This window comes from Aulonocara stuartgranti (genome assembly GCF_965226115.1).
Source record: "Aulonocara stuartgranti genome assembly, chromosome: 6".
In the NCBI taxonomy this organism is placed as follows: domain Eukaryota; kingdom Metazoa; phylum Chordata; class Actinopteri; order Cichliformes; family Cichlidae; genus Aulonocara; species Aulonocara stuartgranti.
In genome coordinates this window covers 2,837,264-2,861,196 of record NC_138944.1, presented here as the reverse complement: position 1 = coordinate 2,861,196, position 23,933 = coordinate 2,837,264, and the positions used below count along the sequence as shown (strand labels likewise).

Here is a 23,933-nt window from a genome sequence, read left to right as displayed (position 1 = left end):
GAGCTTCCCCGCAGCTGGACTGGTGCGCACAGTAAACGCAAACACATCCTGGAGGGGTGAGAGATGTATGAAGAGATGCAAAGTGTAAAAATCTCATGTTCCCGCGTGGGCTGCTAAATTCTTTATTGCTGTTTAATAAGTCATGGAATATGTCATCCGTGACAGTGCGCTTAATTGGAAACATATTAATACGTTCCAATTACCCGAAGTTCCCGCTGAGACCCGAAAGGGCCCGATCCAAACAAGTTCATCACAAGTAAAATAACTCAGTTTCATTTGCTAAATTAAGAAATGTGCTTCCCCGGAGGGAGGTTGGTGATAAAATCAGCAACAGGAGAGAGGAGAAAAAAACAAGCTGCAGCAGCTTCCTCTAAAAATGTGGCTGTGAGGAGAAATAAAAGAGCAGCAGAACAAAATGACTGTATCACTGACTGCTTTAATTATAGGCTGCCATATGCTGGCAAATAACAAATATGGAGAAAGACAGTCGCAACATTATCCTTCCATCTCTCAGTCTGGATCTCTCAGCTCCTCCCCCATGCGCGCGCGGCTTCATTTGATCAAATCCTTCAACTTGGACCACTTAGGCTCAGCCGCACTTTTTACAACACTGCATTTGGGCAACGCCACAACTTGCAGCAGTTCCTCTTCCAGAGCCGAGCACCAGTTTACACCCCGAAAATCAAGGGAGGACAGTCGAGGGGGAAAGGACATCCAGCACCCACGGCATCCTGCGCACCGCCCGCGATGAACGGGGAGGTCATATTTTGCCCAAAGTGGCACCGCGCGTTTTGGTTTCTGCTTTTCGCGGTGCCCTGCTTCCTTCACGCCGGCGAGGCTGAGATAACTTGCCGCTCATGCCAGCCTGGAAGTAAGTGGCTCGGACAGGAATTACTGCTGAAATTTCACACGAGCGAGTCCGCAACAGGGTTCAGGGGACAAGTTTTTGGGAACAGTGAGCGGAGATTCGGGGCCGCGAGTGCGGAAACTCCGCGGCTCAGTTGCGCAGCTGGGTCCGCTGAATGCGCTCGAGCTCGGGTGGAATACCCGGAGACGAGCCTCAAACGGAATACACGAGATCTGCGCGCAAAAGGCGAACTCGGCCAGAGCGAGTTTACGCAGATGAAAGTTTCCAACGTGTCGGCGAGTGGCCAGAAGAAGAACGGCCGTGTCGAAGGTGTGAGGAGGCGCGCCAGGAGGAACAGCCACGGGGACAAAGTCGGATCCTCCCGTTCGGCCCAGAATCAGGACCGGGGAGAGGCCACGGGCACGGTGGCTGGGCGCAGAGTGGCGCGCTCTGAATTGCGCTGGAGCGGAGAGGAGCGGAGAGCCGCCGGTCCGAGGCAGGAGGAGCTAAAACTTAACAGTTCGACGTTCGCTTTGACCGGAGATTCGTCTCACAACCAGGCTATGGTGCACTGGTCCGGGCAGAACAGCAGCGTAAGTGATTCACTGTGTCAGCTTAAAGCATCACTGGTCATATGCACGAAATCACAGCAGAGACAAGTGTGCGCGTAGGCTGGTCGCCATCAGGTGGGCACACCGGCCTCAGGACAACCAACGGAGTCTCCGCTGCTTAAAGTGTGTGTGTGTGTGTGTGTGTGTGTGTGTGTGTGTGTGTGTGTGTGTGTGTGTGTGTGTGTGTGTGAGGGAGAGAGAGAGAGAGAGAGAGAGAGAGAGAGAGAGTACAGATCCCCACTTCTTAATTAAACTGTCAGGTCCACATAGCGCTTTGGGGACTAAGTAAAGCGCTATACAAATACAGGCCATTCACATATGTAATAATCTACACATTTCCACACATTTCATGGTTTAAATGAAGGATCTGAAATTTATAGAACACAAGTCAGGAGTCCTAGCCCATCATTTCCACAGGAATCTTTTAACTCATGGTATTTGAATCTCATATCAGGCCTAAATGTGCACGTGGTTTTGGTCTGGTGGGCAAAGAATGACCCCTTGAAGAAGGTACAGAGACGGGTTGGGGTGGGAGTCCAGGGGCTTTATCTCAGGAACTTCTGCAGTCTGAGCAACTCAACTGATGTCGGGATAAAGCTGTTCGTTTTGAGCATCTGTGGCCAGAGGGCAGGATTTTTAGGTAGTGCAGCAGGTTGTGGGAGAGGTGAAGCAACTTGAGCCTCCCTCTTTTCTCTACTGCTGACAGGTTTCCTGAGACACGCCAGTAAAAGGAACTGCAAAGTCGACAGTTGCATTTGCTCGTGGGCCCTTTCTTTTAATGGCAGGACTGAGGAGATTAGGTTTGACGGTGTTGCAGGTCACGGCTGGAGTTCCTCATAAGGCAGGAGGAAGAAACTGCAAGTGCACCTGTAACAGGCTGCTTAATTATTGCTTCACTTCTCCAAGTTTAATATGAGGATGGAGCATATTTACAGAGCACATGACCAGCAAAGCTTCTGTGTCAAGTCTCAAATAAGGTGTCAGATGTTTCAGGGCATCCAGAGTAAAAAGTGTGTTTGTGGTTAGACCCCATTCCAAGATCTAAATTAAATACATATTTTTTAAAGTGTCTCAATCAGAATATTGTATTTTTTCCTGTCTCCTCTTTGCCTCACACGAGACAACAATTGCAAAAACAAAAATGACATATTTTCATAGCATAGGGCTAGGACACCTCGCAGGTTTTGAGGGTTAGCAGTGGGGCTGAGTTTAGCTGGACAGTGTTAGAGACTATTTATTTTGTGTGATAAAAAAAACAACAAATGATTGCATAGAAAAAGTGGAATTCCTTAAATGCAGTTCTTTTAGGATTTGCACTAAAGTGTTGGTATTGGCCTGCTTTTCTTGCATGGGCAAAATATTTACAGATAGTGGTATTAATACCTCAAAGTTTACATACTTTTTTATAATTATTATGAACATTTCTCTGTTTTTTAACCGTAACATCAATTTAAAGTGAAATCAGTTACCAGAAAAAGAGAGAAACCTCCTCTAGACCAGAAAAAAAGGTTATTGATCAAAATGATTTCAGGTGTTGATGTCAGCTCAGAATTTCACAGCTGCAACTGTAACATTTTTAGGGTTGCATTTTTTTAATTATTCATGAGAAAGCGTTATAATGTCTCTTGATTCCAAAATATTCCTTTTCACACTAATGCGAGGGAAACCAAAACACTCACATAGTTACTGGATTTTTGATGTTTTTTCTGGAATAATGACTGAAGACATATTTTTAAAAAGGTTATTATTTTTTATGACATCCTAATGGAAACATTGGCTTATAATTTCTGCACTGCTTTTGGTATTGAAACTTTGGTCGAGACACACTTTGGCTTTTCTTTTGTTGTGTCACCAGGATGAAGAGTGTGTCTTAATTTTGTGGGTGTTTCCACATCGTGGCCGTTGTCCAGGTGATGACGATGTCAAACGTGTCCTTTGCCTCGGTTCAGCTCTTAGAGCAGGTTCACACTCGTCGCACTCGTGGAATTTTAAGCCATTCACTTAACGGCGACTGAATGTAATTGGACTAGAATTAGCGTTCGGGTCCAGCTGATGATGCTGGATCCCAACACTCAGAGTATCTGGAGAATGTGGTGTGAGTCTACTCGGACATGAGCTGGCAGTGGATGTGTCATTCCTTGCCGTGTCGTCCACATTTTATCGGAAGCTGCCTTTTATGCAGCATGTTTGCTCCCTCTGTAGAGGGAACAAGCAGCGGGTGTAGGAGGAGGAAAAGAGCTCAACACTTTGTCTCGGCTCGAATCTACGCACGAATCAAAACCTATACAAATCATGCTTTATCTTAGCGTAAACGCTTTTTAAAAAAAATAATTGCTTGAAACTTTAATTAACATCACGAGATGCGAAGAGAGACTTTGGGAAGCTTAATGAAAAAAATCACTAGAGCACAGTTCAAATATATTCATCTGCTGTGAGCACTGATATCTCAACAAGGCTGCTTGTTCTTCTTCAGAGTCAAAACATAATTAGCCTCGACTGGAAGGCAATAAAACATAGAAAGTATTTTCCCCTCTCTCAATTCCAAATGTCCAAGTCCAACTGCTCCACACTGCACAGCTCGGTGTTACACCCACACCACTTAGGCCTGTCTGTAACCAAACCAATTACAGTCAAACACGTATCACCGGCTCCCATGGCCTGCACTTTGCTTTGGACTGAAATCCCATCCTGTGCCTCGGGTGTTTCTGTGGGCTTGACAAACTAGTGTAGCTCATGACACAAAATGACCGTACAGTGGAGACGAGGGAGGAAAAAATCTTGAGAATGTCAGAAACGGTTTGGATTTTTTCCTCCTGTTTTTCATTTCTGCTGCTCTGCTTCCATCAACTTGCGTTCACCCTCAAAAACCAAACAGTCATTACTATTTAGCAGCCCTATTTGGTTTTGTGATATGAATAGACTTGTGTGACTGTGAAACAATTTGCCCCTATTCTTTCAGCCGATGCAGACGACGAACTCGAGAACATCCTGCATTAAATATGTCGAGTTGTTGCTATAAGCAGGAACAGATGTGCTTGGTCTTTACAATCGGAGCCACTTTATAAATAAACAGATGAGTCAACGGCATGCCACGGAGCCAAAGTGAAAGGGATACAGATAAGGGCTCTGATGCTCTTAATATTTAACCTTTAAGGCATTTTGGCTCATCCCTCAGATGTCCCAGATTACTGAAAGCTTGTATGTCAGGCTGGATTGGAGGTTGTAATTATGACTCATGAAACATTGGCCACAGGAGTCACGTTAGCCTCAAACAACAAACAAAGGAAAACACGCTTGCACGCATACCCCCGGCATCAAAACGAAAGTAATAAAAAGGCAGTCTGGACACGTGTATTCTACGTTACGCCCATGATTTGTACTTTTATCATACACTTATGTCCAGCTTCAATAAAAATCCAGGACTCAAGTTTTTTGGTCACATGCCCAAAGTTTAACTTCTAAAACTTCTCCCTCTCCCAGAGAATGGCCCCAGTGTTTATCAAGGGCATGATTTGTCATTCTGTTGGACTTTTCTCTTTTTTTGTGCTTGTCAATCCTTTTCTTTGTGTCTGTCTCTTTTACTTCCTTGCACTCTCCAGAAAGACATTTGACAGCACAGAGAGCTGCTGTGAACTTGCTGTGTTGAGCTGTGTAGGTGGACAGCACCGCACTGTAGTAATGGCATGGCAAGATCTAAAGACGGTGTCACTGAGAATCCGTCAATACTCATATGTGTCATTCACAAGTAGTGCAATCAAACAGGCGAAGGAGGCTGTGAATTAAAAGTCTTTCTCATTCATTTCCAGTAAAACGTAAAAAATGTAACTGCCATACTGTAAGTGTTGATTCAATTTGAGCTAAGTGCTAACAGTAGAGGACAGGACAAACATTTTTTTCCCCACTGCTCCGTCAGCATTCGATCATTTCAACACAACAAATTTGGCTGTCGGATTAGCTTTAAGTTTGTATAACGAACGAGAACAAAAAAATTTAGGATTACCATCTTACAGTTTAACAGCTGCTATGATCTACGTCTCCAAACCGACCAATATGCAGGATCAAATTAAACTGGCACTTGTGAGAATTAAAAAAATAAACCTAAAACAGATGAAGGTTAAATATGCAAAACAAAATATCTGTGAGGAATGAAGGAAATCTAGTTTTGTAACTCCAAACTTTGACCTGAGCTCCTCCGATTTGGGTCTTTTCTTTATAACTTTAAAAACACGCCCGTTTCATTTCAACTTAATTACTTTCTGACTCTTCATTGTCTTGCCGTCTGCTACAGGATTTATTTTTAATGTTGTAGTGTTTGCTTTTAATTCACTAAATGGATTAGTGAAGACTTGCGTCTTGAGCTTTGATGTATTCTCTTCCTCTTGGGAACCGTGAGCAGATGCATTTGGTTGTTTTAAGGTCTACGTAGAGCTCAGAGTGGATTCAGCCAAAACTTTTGAACAGTTTATACCTCCCCATGTGATTTTATAGACTTGGCATATTGTGTACTTAAAATGCATTCTGTGGTGTTGAATGACAAGTATAAAGGTTATTATTGTGGTTATTAAGGTTACGGTTATAGGGTTAGTGGGTCATTTATAGCATACGATGATCAAAAAACCACAAAACAGCTCAGCAGTAGTGTAGTGGTAAAACCTGCCACATTTAATGATACCAGGCTTCCAGTCTGCAGGCTGTATCATCACTGACAAGTCTGTGGTCCTACCCATGAAACAGCCAAGCTTAATTGATGGAAGTTATCCCCTTAAAAGAGAAGAACTGAGAACTGGTTGTTGTCGAGAACCATTGCCAGTAGTCCAATGTCTTGGAATTATTCGTCTGTCTGCCCTTTGAGCTGCTTATCGGTCGTTGTACTGGCACAACAATCAGCTGATTTCAGTTCATATGTTGGAGGAGGAAAATAGCAGCGCAGTCTGCAGCGTGGACATAACTTTGCTTTTGGTTTTCATCATCTTTGTGTTCTGCTAAGAGAAAGATCATATGTGTTCTTACAAGGATAGAGATTTATGTTGGTGTGTGGAGCCGTAGCCTGTAGGTTTACATTGTTAAATGGTAATTATGTAATCACCAGACACTGTGTTTCAGATCATTTTACAGTGTAACATGAAAGTAATGTAACGAGTAGTATAAGGAACTACTTTCTCCTTGGAGTAATTAGTATTTGTGTATTATGTGTAATAATTAGTTTTTTGAGTAACAACCACGACACTGATCACATCACAGTGGGCAAAAATCTCCCACATTCACACACATCTACCCACAGAGCATACAGTTAATTTCCATTAATATAAAGTCTTTGATATGATGCTTAAAGATGATGGAGACTCAAAGGGAAGCTGATGAGAACCGAGTGAGAATCAATAATGAATCAAATGATAAGTGATAATATAATATTGATTATGTAACTGAAATCGCTACATTCTTATCAATCCCCCGTTGTCTCCTTTTGTAGCCCTGCACCACTTTCAGCTCTACTCAGTTTTTCACCTGTTTTCCTTAATATTTTTGAGTGTTTCATTATTTGTACATTTACTTTATTTATTTTGTGGAATATTTGTAGATTAGATCACAGAGTTGAAAAGAACGATTTAAATCACAAGAGTGGTCTTTATAATAAAAGCTCATTTGAGGCACCATAAGGGCCAGTGAAATGGTTAAGTGCTACAGTGTTTCTGCATCACTGTTCAAACTGCCAACTGTTTTCAACTGACATCTACAAGTAATACAGATAGAGAGCGGCAGATCTAACTGATCAAATACTGACTGTGTTCTTGGTACTGGCAGGAGCAGCATTGAAATTCTATGAAAAAAGGTTACAGGTAAAGAGCAGAGTCACTTTGGGACTGGTGGCATATTGCTCAGATGGATGTAAGACATGCACCGCCACAGCATTATTTACATTATGAAATGTCAGGCATTAAGTACCTTGGTCTGTCACTCAGAGGGAGGCTGACATATTGCCTGTCAGCCTCAGACGTTTGCTTTTGAGCTTGCAGAGACATAGGACAAGCCCTGTGGGAACGTACCTAATAAAAGCAAACAGAAGCAGGTAAATTATGAAATGAAACCCCGTAGAGACGACGCAGCGTGCCGTTTTTTTTCCTCTCATACAAACAGAAAAGTAACGCATCATAAGATTTTGTCACCAATTAATGAGGAGTCGATCATGTGACACTCTTTGAAGAGTTGTGAGAAGCTCACTCACATATGCTGTCTCAGCTGACAGTCTCACACCATCTCCAGAGGTGTTGAGAGAATCTATTTGTGCATGCGTTCCCATAGCCGTAGCAACACCCAGTTTACCGCAGACCCCAGATCTGTTTTACCAAAGTCACGTCTCTGCCGGTTCTCTTGACACCACCGAGCCTTTGCCGTTTGCTCATTTTCAGACATTTGAGGACTGTCGACACCGCGTGGAGTTGTGAGACGAGCAGTAGATGGAAAACATTCACAACCGGCTCATCAGACATGTCGTTTAGAACAGATATGCCACGTTAAAAGGAACCGTGAAGAAGGGAAAACTGGTGTGGTTAGAGGGCAATACGGCTCATCTGTTTTTTACAATCCTGTTTTGTTGCCTTGCAACATATTAAGTCCTAAGTATAAAAGCCTGTTCTTGAAAGTGCACTAAAGGTTTTAAAATTAAATCATTTATCTGTCATAAAAGTTTGGAATGCATTTGCTCGCAGTGCAGCCTCAGGGACAGTAATGGCTGTCTCTTTAATTGGTCGCCAACTTTGATCCTGAATGAAATATCACAGCTTGTATGACATGAACTTTTAAACCAGAATTCATGGTGCCCTGATAATTAATCTCAATGACTTTGGTGATATAATAGCTGTAATCTAACGCCACTGTTGAACGTTTTAGCTGTTAGCAAAATTACTGGACAAACTGTCTTGATGCACACTCAATCATCCAGGTCGATAGATCCCAAAATGTTGAGTCTGTTCATGTGGATGTAGCATTCTATGATCAAGGAACTGACCTCACAGCTCACTTTTCATTCAGTGGGCTAGTTTCAGTCATTGTGCAAATGTACTGTTTGTAAGGTTGACGAAACATTTCTCCCACAAAAAACGTTATGTCCAGATGAACAGAATCAACCTTTTGGTATTGGACAAACTGCTATAACATTTTGTATCCACAGAATAATAAAGACTGACTCTATATTTTTTCTCTAATTGTACCTGGAAAATTCTCAAAATCAAATTCAAAGAAAATCTGTTTTCATAAGAAAAGAATAGCACAAAATACACCATCAGGTCAGTCATTACAACCGCTCTAAACTGCACACAATGACCAATTTTGGAGTAAAGTTTAGCAACATGTTAACACTTTTAATATTCCTCAATCCCAATCGCGTCAACACACACACACACACACACACACACACACACACACACACACACACTCGCTCTGTGACAAGCATACAAATTGTAGTAGCTATTACCTGCTAATTACACATACCTACTAACTGTGCAGCAACAGAGTAAACAATACAAATATGGTAAAAAAGTCCAGTTCAGTGACTTGAATCCAATCAAACCGTATCAAACAGCTTCCAGCAGCATCGCTCTGTGCTCCTGACTTTAAGCCTTGACAAATTGATAAATTCAGAAAAAGATCACAGCTGTTATGAAGGGGAAATTAGCCGCAGAGCAATTTTTGCGGAAAACTGTAAACATGTTTGTTTCTGTGCCAAAGTTGACCTGGGACACTATGGTGACTGTTTCTGTTTTTGGAGGAGACTTGAGTGGACGTGTAGGTGATGTAATCCACCCGAGTGGATTACATCTTATGCAGAAGGAGCAAGCTGAAAGAGATATTATACTGTACAGTGGTGTCAGAATGTAGCTTAGCAGCATTGGATGGTAATCTGCAGAATGACTTTGGAAATCACGAAGATTAAGCGAGTGAAGGCAGACACAAGAATTAAGTGGTGGAAGCCGAAGAAGGATCTGGGTGGAGGGGGAGATACCAGATAGCTGTGACAGTACGGCTGGAGTAGTGAGGAAACCTTAGAAGGTGTTTGGTGTCCTGACAGAGGAAGGAGGAAAAGGAGACTTAGTGGGGAAACGAGGAAGTACAGAAAAGCATTCAAGGTAAGAGATTAGCAAAGAAGAAGCGGAACAGTCGGGTTAGAAAGTAGACCAGTGTGCTATGGGCAGGGTGAGATGAAGGCAGATGATCTGCTGTGATGACCCCCCAAAGGGAGGAAGACGAAGGAGATGAATACCCTTCTTATAACAACAACATTTAATACAACAGAAATAAACTACAACAGTCACTTTAGACATATCACTCAATAAGAGTGAGTTATTGTCACATTTCTTTCAAGGTAAATGTTTGTTTTTTTAAATGTGACAGGTCACCCAGACCCCCCACCAAGTGAAAAATCACAAGTATGAATCCTAAAACATGATAAGAGCTACAATGAAACAAACGTTGCTTAAAAGAATCCTGAAGAAGGGAAGTAAGAAACCTGAAAATAACCTTTACGTTTGTGCTTTCATTAATTAAACTGAATGTTTTTAAAGCTTATTTCCACCATTTCTCACTGTCATGTCTCTAGTTTCCATTCTTCACTTGACCCTTACTAACATGTTTTCAGGTGTACACGCTGTATCTTCAGATGCCTTAAAAAACTTCAATCAATTTCTTATGTAACACTGTTAAAAATGCTGTTTTTATAGATGTTTTCTTGGCTTCTTCCTGACAGTGAAGTCGAGGCAGTGGCTCAACTGTTTCACAGGTATAACAGCGCGTCTTCCAAATAGTCACTTTAAGGTTCGCCAAGTAATTAACCTACAAATGCCTTTATTTCTGTTTGTTGACAAGAGAAATGTATAAAACTTGTTGAAATAGATTTTTTTCATCAAGAAATATAAAAGTACAGTTTATGAGCTGTCGTTTGAGAACTTGTATTCTGTACATTAATGTGTTTTTGGAGCAAATAAAGTCACAGATGTTTTAACAAAATCCAGATGATTATTAGTAGAACCTGATACAGGATTTTAAAACCAATGCTGATCTTTGATGATTTAAAAATGAGATATTCCGATATATTGGCTGATGTGTTCAGTGTTCTTTCAGACACTAAATATGCACAGTTTTTCCTAAATTTTGTCAGGTATATTTATTTATTTACTCATTTACCTTTTGCTTGAGCCTGCTCAGATCAGCTAGTTGTTGTTGCTAACAGAGAGTTAGAGAGTGACCTCTGCTGGTAAATGATGCAACAGCAGCTCGCATAGCAGAATTGAACGGCGTTTCTCCGATGCCTTCTCTTTTTTGGTTTACTAGTCGCTGTAAATGCTGATACCCATAGATCGGAAATTAATTAATATCGATCGCATCGCTGTTCAAATCAAATCAAATTCAAATTTTATTTGTCACATACACAACCATACACAGTACGACATGTGGTGAAATGCTTATTGCTGTGCAATGCCCAACCATTAAATGACAGTAAGAATTGACCTATTGCCAGATTACTACAAAATTTACAGATTTTAACTTTTACAGTAAAAGAATGTGCAAATAAACAGTGTGTGAGTCCAGTCCTACACCTGGTTCAAAGACCGAATAGCCCGGGGGTAGAAGCTCCTCCTCTTTCTCTCTGTTTTGGCCTTAAGGGACCGGAAGCGCTTCCCAGACCTCAACAGTGAGAAGAGTCCGTTGTTGGGATGAGAGAGGTCCATCATAATCTTCCTGGCTTTAGTCGTGCACCGCTTGGTGTAGATGGACAGCAGGTCAGGAATAATTTCATTATTCGTTTTAACTGGTTTCCTTATTATAAAATATTTGGGTAAAAATCGAGTCCAATAAATATATGCCTCGAATTACTAGCTATACATTATACATGATAAGTTTACATCATCCTACACACTTGAGTCATGAGTGTGTCCATGAGCGACTTACCCTTTAATATGACATCTTTTTAAGTTGATTTGGTCACATTTGATATTTGTACACAGCCAGTTCTCTGATTCATGTGCTTTTATTCTCCTTAATCTGTATCCATGTCTGTTTCTTTCTGTTTATTTTACTCACATGCACCCGGTGTCTTGGCCAGACTCTTCCTGCGTAATGCTGCAATTACAGTGTGAGCTTCCAAATCAGGTTGTGAGCATCCAAATTTAATGCGAGTGGAGTCTAATCTGTGTGCTTTCAGACCTGTTACTTAGCACATCCTGCTGAGAGGAAGCATGAAAGACACATCGAAACAACAACCGAAGCTGCTGTGTGGGCTAAGCGATCCTTCGGGTACGTGCCTGGGAGTGATCAGGAAGGGGGGACGTTGTCACGCTCCGCTGAACAGCGTTTACTTGCCATCAAGCTGCACATGCTTATAAACAAACTAGGTTCCTAGTCCCTCTGTCTTTCTACGAGCAAAATCCCAAGTGAGCCCACACAAATAAGTCCTTATTTCTTTCAGTCTGAAGTCATATGGTGTAAACTCAGTCTCTTGAGTACTCTGTCTTCCTGCAGGCAAGCTCCCTCTTCACAAAATATATACATTTTGTAGATAATGTGGGATATTGGGACACTGTCAGCCAAGCTTGCGAGGCCCTTATGAACAGACACTTTATTTAATAAGTACTCTCAGGAGATCCTGAGAGTATTACTCCTACAATCCTTTAGTTTTGAACCATGTACGGTTCACACTCAATTTGTGACCCTCTGACTTTGCAGAAAGTGGGTAAATTTATACACAGCACAGAGTACTGAGGATCTCATACAGGTAGCTGATTGTTCAGTTTCTTCCTTTTATATTGACTGTGAAATTATCAATTGATTCTGTTTTTTTTTTTTAATTGACCCATTGCATAATTGTCTTTAATGGCAAGCAAGGAAACAGTAGAAATTCATCAATTTAAGCCACAGTATCGAGTTAAGATGAACGTTAAAGTCTTTAAAGACTAAAATTCCAAAGTAATCTGTAAGCTACTCTCTACATTAAGCTGAAAAAACTAAGAGCATCAAAAGCATCTTTACATTAGTGGAAGATTCCTGCTAAAATAATGTGACATCACCTCAAACTCACAGTTCCCAGAAGTGTAGCGCACCTTCCCAAAGTCACACCACAACCTTAGGCAAGAGCACCTGGCTGCAGCCACTGTGGAGCTCCACAGTATGCTTTTCTTTCCCCTCCAGCTTTATTTCAAAAGGAACAATGACAACAAACATAATACATGGAGGAGGCAATGTACATTTGTAGTGCAAAATAATAATAAAGTGGGAGAGTATGTGTAATTCAACAAATAAGATAGAGAGAAAGATTAAAAGGGAGAAAAAAATAGAAAATTAACTTTAAAAAGAAAGCGAGCGATACAGTGACATTGAATAATGAAAGAAAGACATTAAAAATATTACAAATATTGATGGTTTTTAAAGCTTTCTTGTTGGGAGAGGAACAAATTGTATGGTTAGGGTTCCATGTTGGGTATTTTGGCTGTTTTAATGCATTATTTGAAATGGCAGAGTGAAGAGTGACAGGAAAGCTGTGGGAGTGAGAGCGGGTAGCACATGCAGCAAAAGGCCACGGGTCGGATTCGAACCCGGGCCAGCCGCTCTCAGCCATGCGACATCTATATGAATGACTCTGTCCCAGCCTTTACGATCCGCTTTCGCGGTTTCCACTGTATCACGTGTTTCCACCTACTGTGGATCTCCACAGTGGCTGCATCCAGACCCTTCTCAACTTAGCGGGAAGGTTAGCATACCGCAAGCTAGCTCTTTCACTCTGTGAGAAGCCTATAGTCTGTACTGTGCTAAGTGGATTGGCTCTTTGTTTTAGCTCACTGGCATTGATGTTTTAACTAAATCCTGTAAACGTATGTAAGAGCAATAGTTCCCTCTGCTTCTAATCTTAAAGTCAGTTCATTGGACTCCTACAGTGTAGGCTAACTCAATTAAAATCATTGTTTCCAACTTAAAGGACAAATGGACCAAACTGTCGATTTGTTTTTTGTCTTTACATGATCTTTTTAACTGATTTATGTTTCAGCTTAAGTGTGTATTTATCAGCCAAATGACAGGGCAAGTAGTGTAAAAGTGTGAGAAATTAGGACAACGTAATTAATGAGTCCCAGCAACGTTACGTATTAGCTCAGGAAAAAGAATGGCCTTTGTGGGAATGACTTGAATGTCTCAGTATGTCTCTGTATGTTCACTTACTTAATCATTTCCTGATAGTTCAGAAATAAAGGGATCATTTCTGAAACTGGTTCAGTTCAGCTGGGTTGCCTAACATGTCTGACAAAGTAGTGCCATAGAGTGTGAGATTTTATAGCAATAAAAGATTTCATTAAAGATTTGTTAGCCTTGTCATAATGAAACCCGTTATTAAACCCAAAACCTGCAAGCCTTGGCCTTGACTCGTTGCAAATGCCTCTATGTGCACCTTTGTGATACAACACATGTATTTTTTTAACACAATGCCATTTCTCATCAGTGCACTCACTTTTCTGCTGCTGCTGGCGACAGTACTGCAGCTGCCCCACTGCCCCCGTGATGTGATTGACACTTTGATGTGAATGACGGTGATGGAAGTGATGGGTGTACGGGAAAGAAGAGCTCTCCACACTATTAGGAGAGCATTGAAGCGTGGCTTAAAGGCTGAGCTGCGAGGTGGAGCTCACTTACAGATCAGATTTTGTCTGGACATTTGTGGAAGTTGTTGAAGCAAATGTAATTTATGCAGCACACAGAGTGTATTAAGCAGGAGCAAGGAGTTTAAATTACTTTGGGATATCTGAAAAAGTTCAGCTTTAGAGATTTAGCAGATACCCTCCAAGTGCAGATTTGCTCTCTGGCACAAACATTGATTGATTGGTAATTTATTTCAACATGTGAACAATATACAAGTACATTTAGAAAAGAAATGAGAGAAAAAAAATATACTATACAAATTACATACAAAAAAACATTCTGATTAATTTACATGTTGAAAGGGAGTGGGAAGAAGTATACACTTATTTAATCCCACCCCTGTCCCATAAATTATCAGTGAATATTTAGTCAGCTTCCTTACTGATATAATTTGTAATAAAAATAGTGAACAGATTTCTGATATACTATATACTATAATATCACATCATGAATTTTTTGTTTGTTTGTTTTTAAATAGAGACATTCACTTAATTTAAATATTTTCCTTTTCTTTATAGATCGAGAAGATCATATTTTTATAACTCTTTTTGAACAGTTTTATGTTTGGACATTGCTTTAATTCCATATTCAGTTTGTTCCATAGTTTCACTCCTTGAACAGAAACACAAAAGCCTTTTCTTGTAGTACGTACCTTCATTGTTTTGAAGTTACAAAAACCCCTTAAATTATAACTTCCTTCTTTCAAAAAAAAACATACTCTGAATATTACCTGGCAGTTCTTTATTTTTTGCTTTGAATAGAATTTGTGCTGTTTGGAATTTCACTATATCGTCAATTTTCAATATTTCAGACTGCAAAAATAGTGAGTTTGTATGTTCCCTATAACCTGCATTGTGGATGATTCGAATTGCTTTCTTTTGAAGAGTAAAAAGTGAATGTAATGTGGTTTTATAGTTATTGCCCCAGACCTCTGCACAATAGCTTAAGTATGGTGAAACCAGTGAACAGTAGAGAATATGAAGTGATGTTCTGTCGAATACCTGTTTTGCCTTGTTTAGTACTGCAATGCTTCGTGATATTTTGGAATGAATATATCTTACGTGAGCTCTCCAGTTCAATCTGTGGTCGTGGTGTTTATATATTACGCACTTCCTTTGAAACCTCTTCCCCAACATAGCAATTCAGATTGACAAGGGTGATTCTTGCAGCTATTGCAAGGCAGCCAAGAGGCTGCGGTCCCATCTCACTCGCTGATCAGCTCGAGAATTGCACGGGACATTTCTGTGGCTCAAATTGAATCCCTGGCAATCTGTAAACCACAGGAATGTGTCTGAAAGATGAAAAAGGTGTTTTCTAAGAGCAAAGCGCATTGACTGAGAGAAGCAGATGAGACGGCCGGTCAAGTTAATTGACCGAGCCTGATATAGCAGGGAGACAGGGCGGTAGGGATAGCTGGCGAAACAGGCGATGGATGGAAGAGGCTCTGGTTTTTAAATGCACGCCGGTTGCATTTGATAAGCAGCTGTTTTTTTTTCTCTGTCTGCATTCATAGCAAAATCCAGCTTCAGAGGAGACCTTGTGTTGCCCACTCATGCTCTTGAAATTGAAATGGTGCATAGCGAACAATTTCTCTTTAAAAGCGACAACAAACTGATCCTTTTTCCCTTTTCTTTGCCTTTACAAAAGCCCACACTCTTCCTGGCTGTGCGTGCAGAGGTGACCTAACATTGCAATTGACAAATCTTATAATGAGTCCATATCACAGTGCTGTTCATTATGATCAGTGTGTTTTTCTGCTACAAAGGCCACTGCTCTCAAAAAGTACAATAACAAGAATATATGTTGAGATGCATTTTTTCTTGTTTTTCTCTTATCTCCTTTGATGCTAAAGCTCACACAGTGTTTCTTTTCTATAGAAGCTGCCAAGGTTCCTAAGGGCTGGTGTGAGTGTCCATGTATACCCGAGTGTAATCTCTAGATGAATAAACAAACCTTATCAAACACTAGAGAATAAAATGCTAAAATCATGTTTTTTTTAAATGATAATTCCCATTTGGAATATTTAACACTTTATATCTCTCAACATGATTAAAAAAGTTACAGTGAACTGACTTTGTGGTTCCTTATAATTAAGATTTATGAAACGTGACGGTAAATTCATCATACACATGCCATTTAAACACTTCTTTCAGCATCTATTAGCCCAGTTAACACCTGTGTTTAGTGGAAGTGCATAATACCACATTAGCGCTGCAAATCAGTACAATGAATTTTAATTGAAAATGAGAAAGTCAGAGTGCACAGAGTACACACTTGGAGCCGATCCTGTAATTATGATGTTTTGCTGATGTAAAAAGGTAAAGCAGAGATGGTCTTTGTGGAGAGGATGATAGTCTTACAGCTGTAATAGAAATTCCCTCCAGATCGCAGAGATTCAGCACAGCTGAATGTCAGGATGCTCTTGACTGCTGAGAGAGAATCACCTGACAGTTTCAGTGTTTTACTTGGTTTACCATCTTGCTGGAGGTAACATGCTTTGTGAGCTTATGCTGTCAGATGTACTGCAAAGGAGAATTGACACCTCAAACCGCAGGCTGTGTTTTCTGCGCTCCTTTCTTCTTGGTTATTTACAGATTTATCTTTTAGCAATGAACTCCCATTGACTTTATGTCTGTGGAAGGATATAGCCACAAGTTAGGGCCGCTGCAATGAAGTCATTTTTCTCGGAACCAGAAGTGACCATATTTGGACAAGTGGGTGGAGTGCTAAGTTGTCAGTGAATGCTAGCAAACATAGTTAGCAAATGCTACTAAAACTAAAGCACAGACTTCTTGGATGGTCTGCACCGCATGGCATTTCATTAAAATGCTCCAGAAAGCACGAGCATTGCCAACGTAGTGGAGACGAGTAGTTCAGCCTCTGATATTAGCTGAGGTGAAGCCTGGCAGACGCCGATAACGGGACATGACCAAAACATCTGCACCCCAAACTCCAGTATCCAAATAGATCCATTATACTGTATAAGAATGTACCCACCCTATAGATGCTATGCAGCTTGAAACTATCATATGAAAAACTATTTGTATTATAGTGTACAAAGGCTTTTTAATAATGGAAGGTTGGGCAGTTTTAACTAGAGATGGTACGATACCACTTTTATGTGTCCGATACCGATATCATAAATTTGGAAATCTGCCGATACCGATATGAATCTGATATAATGTATTTTTTAATCAATAAAACTGTTTTTAATATCTTGCTGCATTTTGTATAAGTTCATACTCAAGTTTTAAAAAACAAAACACTAAAGCTATTCTGTTATACCTGTATGCAAAAAGTACACTGCACCCAAAATATTTCATAGTTCAGCAATGCTGAACTATGAAATATCTAATCTAATGAACTTAAACCTGCTCCATCCTTCCTATTCTGGTATTTTAAAGAGTACTTAGCAGAAATATTAAACAACCTAACTAATAGGGTTGTCAACTCCCAGCAAAAAAAAAAGGGAACCACACCCCACCGTCCGCCTCATGATGCTTAATCGACGTAATCAACTTTAATTTAATGCACTTTTTTTCTACAATAATTAAATAGATTCAACATCTTTCTTCAACATAATTGCAGACTGCATAGGTGGTACCTTCCCAAAGGAAAACATACTATAGCTCACTAGGGTATATATTAGACTTAATAGTCACTATATTCAGTAATGGATTTCTATACATGTAAGATTCAGATAATTATTTAATAACAGCCAGACATTTTAAATAAGAATAAGAAAGAAAAGCATTTCATTGTACCCCCCTTTCCCTGTTAATGCCCTATCGGCCCCCCTGGCAAAACTTTGCTAGATCCGCCCCTGCACAGTTAGCAGCGTCAGCTACGTAGAAAAAGATCCTGGTGTAGAAATTAATATTAAATAAATTCTAACAACAGCTTATCAAGCTTAAACGTGCTGCTGTTGTTCAGCTGCTGGTTTCCTCTTTCTGGTGCAAAGTGGGCCAAAAACAAACAAGAGAGACGGACTCGCAACAGAAAAGCCGATCAGCTGATCATTGATCAGTTTCATGATTGAAGTAGCAGCAGGAGAGCGAGAGAGAGAGGCAGTCATAAGCTTAACGTGGGAATGCTTTACAAACATTCAGAGATGAACTTACACACTTGCTTTACTTCTTTCTGAGATAACTTTCTCAGAGATGAAATGCTGGGTTGGTAGCGAGGCTCCAAATGCTCAACCAGACCGCCACAGGTCTCACACGCTACAGCCGCTCTATCACGTGACGCATACTGCTCCGACGTGCTAAGGTTATGAGCTGAGTCACACCATGTCGCAAGTTTTGTGAAGTGCTTTAGTGATATTTAATGGATCGGATTACATTTTTTTTATTTGTCTCTGATATCCGATCCAATAATTTAGGTCAGTATCGGACCGATACCGATACCTAATATCGGATCGGTCCATCTCTAGTTTTAACATGAGAGTCTATGGGGGCTAAATCACTTTTGGAGCTCACCTCAAGTGGCAGTGAAAGGAAGTGCATTTTTTGGCTTTATTGTTTTGACTTAATGTTTGGGTTGAGAAATGCCGCAAATTACCACGTCTTTATTAGTATATAGGTTCTGGAGCACTTTAAAAATCAAAGGTTACTATTTAACATTTATTCCTTGTCTGCGCGTGCGTGTGATCACACTTATAAACTTCATTTAAACACATTTGATATAACAATCAATAGGAAGCTGGGTGTTTCAGAGATAACAGTAATTAATGGGCCAATCCGAGCGTATGTAAAACCACACCAACTAAGCATGTTGACAGTTTATAGTGTCTGGATGATCCAGACACAATGTGTAATGTTTCCATGCTATCACAATTTGACGTCTGCGCAATAACGCTACACAAGATTTGAGCAGCTGTGTAGGAGTTCAATGTGCAACAGATGTGTAGATAGAGATAAAATTTAATTGAACAGCTGCATGTTATGCTGCACGAGTCTATATGTATAAGTCATGCGTATATAATATGTAGTAAGTCATTAGGAAACAGTTGACTTAATATATTATTTCTATATTATTATCACTTTGTGTCAAGTGTTTATAAAAAAGAACTTCAGAGAATAATGCTTCGTGCTGCTGCTCGGTTTTCTTTTCCGTTATGGCTGCAGGTAATTGATGAACACTCGGTTATGAGACTGAATAACGGAACAAGAGCAATATTGAGGATTTATGAAGTAGAACTGTGTGGAATCAAAATCAAACCATGGCTCTGTAGTGACTGAATGGAAGCCGTTTCATGACTGAGGCTCATGTCACGAACAGCTGTGAAATCATGCATTATATATTGCTCAGACCAAAAATGTGGGCAAATCAAATTGTCCTGCACTGTTGTTCATGTTTGTCACAGGCTTGCCTTTGTTCTATCTTGGGCAATGCCCTGAAAGAGATGCCCAGGAGTTTTACGAACCTGAAATACCTTTCTAGAAAAAGAAATCACTTCCTGCTTTTTGGCAGGTCCCATCTGTGTATATTGTCATCCTTGAAAAGACACACTAGGGAAAGATGAAGACATCTGGAGATACAGTATCTGCCACATCTGCTGACGTCTAAACAAATTTACCTCAACCCTGTCATTACCATGTGAATTACCATGTATCCCTTGGACGATGCTTTGATCGAGCGAGCTCCCCGTGTCACGGCTCTTGAAGCCAGCATCCAACAATCACAGCGCATTAGCTGCAGTGTCAACAGCCTTGCTTTACTGCTGTCTAGAGTAGCACCACTGGATCAGATGTAGAAAACATCCATATGCTCTGAGGCATGCACACAGACTTTCGGAGTTAGTACATACTTTTTAAGGAGGTTTCTTCACTTGTGTAAGGTCATTTTGACAAGTTCACAGTTTTAAGTTTTTATTTTCAATAAAGAAAATACAGTTTTCAGTCACTAAATATTTCACTTTTTCTGCTTTGTCCTCCTGACCAATGTTAAGGTACTGTGAGGGTAACATCTAAAAACATATCTGTGCATGAAAATATAAAATCTGTAGGCGAGGGAGAAGATTAGTGGTCACTAAACATTCTAGTGACCTGTGGCGTTCAAGAAAACTTTGGTTACATGCAAGTAAAAAAGTCTGTGTGGACAGAAAAAGAAAGAATAAACATTGAAAGTTAAAAAATTAATAAACAATACCTATTCTATTTCAATTCAGTCTTATTTACACAGCGCCAAATCACAACAACAGTCGCCTCAAGGCGCTTTATATTGTAAGGTAGCCCCTACAATAATACATACAGAGAAAAACCCAATAATCATATGACCTCCTATGAGCAGCACTTTGGTGACAGTGGGAAGGAAAAACTCCCTTTTAACAGGAAGAAACCTCCGACAGAACCTGGCTCAGGGAGGGGCGGGGCCATCTGCTGTGCCGGTTGAGGAGAGAGATAAAAGACAGGATAAAGACATGCTGTGGAAGAAATCTATCTATGCTGACCAGTGCACAGTCTCGAATCTGATTGGTTTTCTGTTTACGCTTGCTATAGGAAAAATTGGGTGGTTGTAGTCACCCGACTAGCTCTCAGCAAAACTCAACATTTTCCGATGATGTTTCACAATAAAAGCCCACCAGGAAAGGAGAGACCCTAATGCTCATTTTGGGTCACTTAAAGGGTTTGAATCGATGAAAGAAATCCAAAATAGAAATAAACCAGAAATTAGTAAATGAGAAGAATATTTGTTAGAAATGCAACATGCTCAGCACCAATCCAGGACAGCATCATGTTTTACTTAAAATCCCTTCCATGTCTATTATTATGTAAAGATTATGTAAAGATATAACATCTTAACAGCACAAAAGTATATATAAGCTGAAAATGGATCAGCTGTAGCACGTTGTCACTGATATCCAGTTCAGTTTTTCCAGTCAAGATTGGACCTTTTGGATCCAAATACCAGATCCATCCATCCTGAATAAATAATGCAGTAGAAATTATCATTTTGAAGAAAAGATGTTTTCAACGCTGGCATTGCAGTAAATATATTCAAAAAACACATAACAAAATGAAGTACAGTACAATTAAATGTACTTTTAATTGGGGGAAAATGCATACAATTAAAATGTGTGGATTTTAAATTGGACAGGCTGGCTCGCTAATTGGAATCTGTCTCATTGTCATTCATCCTCTACTGAAGAGATTCAGTCACAACCAAACGTTGTATACAAAATTGGTTCAGCAATGAAAATAATGTTTGCTTGGTTGTAATCTTTATGTAAATCAGCAGACTGCGAATAGCAGGATGATAAATTGGATAAGTGTATCTGACTACAGCAGGAATTAGCTCATTAGTATTTCAGGTCTTCCTTTTGGACAAGAAGAATACAGCAGTATATTCAATTCATCTTTTCAGCAGCGAGTCGGTCCAGGGGGCCGAGAGGACCTTTTAAAATAGGACTACATCATAGCAGGAATCCTACCCGGGCAAGAGAAAGACTGAGAAGACATCATAGCGCTTCGGGTCAAGTACAAAAGTGGCCGTCATGCCTAATTGAGCACTGTGTCCACGTGCCGTACCTCTCATGCTTCTTTTTACCGCTGAGGTTATGCACGGAGAGTGGAAAGAAAGCTCGAGTTCAGCTCTGTGAGATAAAGCGATACTCCGTGCGATTGCCATTGTGTGAGCGGCGATAGGCTCTTCACATCTTTGACTCACCACTTGCCCGAGAGGTGCAATGTGGAGGTGTGCGATAGTAGGAGGTAGATAAAAGGAGTAGATCGGTGAATTCGGATATTACTTCTGATATTTTTTGATAACCCAAGGCTGTTGCTTTAGCATTCAAATAATAAAACAATTTAGGAATCTGTTGATTTGAAAATAGAGACATTAGAATAAGTTTCCCGACCTACTGAATGTGAGGCAACAGTACTCATCCATTTACTAATATTAAACACCAATTATTGCAGCAATTATTGTAGTTTTACCAGGTAGTAAAAATCATGTCAGTTTCAGCATTAGCATTTCTTCCTTCTCTCTTAGATGTGCTAATAGCAGTAAAAACACACAAATCAGAGAAAAAAGCCCAAATTAACACACTTGCACAATTTATTTGTGCAGCCAAAACCTCATTTAGCATCTGCCTCTGTGTAGCAATATGCTAACATGTTCCTTCATTGCCATGAACATTGCTCCCATCCCAATCATGCCATCCTGCTGTAGGAAATGGGCACAAGGTTGGTGCGATAGCTCACCTGGTTGAACAGGTGACCAGTGTGTTGAGGCTAAGGCTATTGGAAGAGCTCTGAGTCCATCCCAGAAGGCAATGACATGCTTCCATGTCATTGCCTCACTCCCTGTACCCACTTTCTTGTAAACTGTCTCCACTATCTAATAATAATCCTGTGTAATAAATCCAAAATGCCAAAAATGTTAAGAAGAAAAAGACAGCTGTTCCAAAAAACTACACTATAGTTAAAAGCGCGTCGGAGGTTACATAGTTTAAAGTACTGCATGGCTGGAAATACATTATTAATCATGTCACTTGCTCTGCAAAATTTCTTCAGATATCTTCAAAATGTGGGGACAGAGATGCCAAATGAGTGTCTGACTGGAGATAAAAGAAGGATGTGGACCTTCTGAGGGGTGGAGATTTGCTCATTACTTTGAATTTATTAGAAGGACAAGAACGTGAGAGTAAAGTCTAAAGATCTGGTCCTTTCTTTTGTAGGGATTAGGAAAGGGCTTTTTGCTGACGTATGTGTGTACTGTGTTGAATACGTTCATGTGTGAATACACCGGGTGTGCGTCTTGCACGAGTCCTACCAGGGCTGCTTCAGACGTTTGGTCTGCGTCTTTGTGACTGCCTTGTCATTGCTGTTTCTATGTTTGACTTCACGACCTCTTCACCTGCTCTGTGCAGCTTGCTTCAGTAAAGAAATGGTCTCGATGATACTTTTCTGGGATGCTTCTGAAACGTGCTGCAGCGGATCTGCTGGGTGCGATCGGCTCCAGTGGTCACATGACAGTCAGTGTCCCCGCATCTGGCATATTCCAAGTGTTAGAGTCTGTCGACAGGGTAGGGATCCTCAAAAACTATTAAAGGATTGGAAAGTTGAGTTTGTTTGTTTTTCCTGAAGTGTTAATGATGTTATAATATTTCACCAGTTCGACACTTCCAATTCTTCCAAGTGTTGTTTCTGAATAACTGTTATTTTCTACAGTTTAAATTTTCCTTTTAAGGCAGTTTAATCTCTAAAAAGCATCCCGTTTTGAGCTTCATGGTCTCTGCCAGCGTGAGATGCATATGAAGTTCTTGCAGAGCTGCACTTTGAACTTCCTGTGCTCCATTTGGTAATTTTCCAGCCAGAGGGACTCCCTGCTGAAGAGACCCATCCAAATCAAAGTGAAATCTTTCCAGAGCTGGAACATCGCCAAAGAGTGGCCTGCCAACTTTACCAGGTGCCTGTGGCCCTGGTGTAGGGGGCAGAGTCAGGTAGAGCTCTTCAGGCCAGATGGCCCCTTCATGGGGCTACATCACTCAGCCCTCCCCCTGAGTCCTTCTGGAGACCACTGACTATGGAAATGGCAGAAATGTGTTACTACAAAAAGGAATAAGATTTGCAAACAGTACAGAAATATGCTACATGTAAAAACTGGTATTAGTTAGACGGCCCATGCAGAAATGTTAAACCGACATGAAAAGTATGAATGCTCTACGAGCTTATATTAGTCTACCTGCACACTGCAGTCCAGCAAAGCCTCAAAATGATATGCCAGCAATTCTTCACACAGTATGGCCAATCAGGACAGATTTAAATTCAAAGTCCAACAATGCACTTTACTGAGCC

The 23,933-nt window shown here is 40.5% G+C and overlaps 1 protein-coding gene across 1 annotated transcript in view; it reads left to right on the top strand.

Annotated features, from left to right (window-relative positions):
* Positions 1 to 538: 538 nt before the first annotated feature.
* sorcs1 (sortilin-related VPS10 domain containing receptor 1) overlaps positions 539 to 23,933 on the top strand; it is a gene marked incomplete at its 5' end in the record, with an annotated part of 195,976 nt that continues 172,581 nt past the window's right edge. Inside the window, 4 exon segments of the mRNA XM_082537936.1 lie at positions 539 to 595; positions 598 to 635; positions 637 to 734; positions 737 to 1,440. Coding sequence (XP_082394062.1) covers positions 539 to 595; positions 598 to 635; positions 637 to 734; positions 737 to 1,440 — 897 coding nt within the window.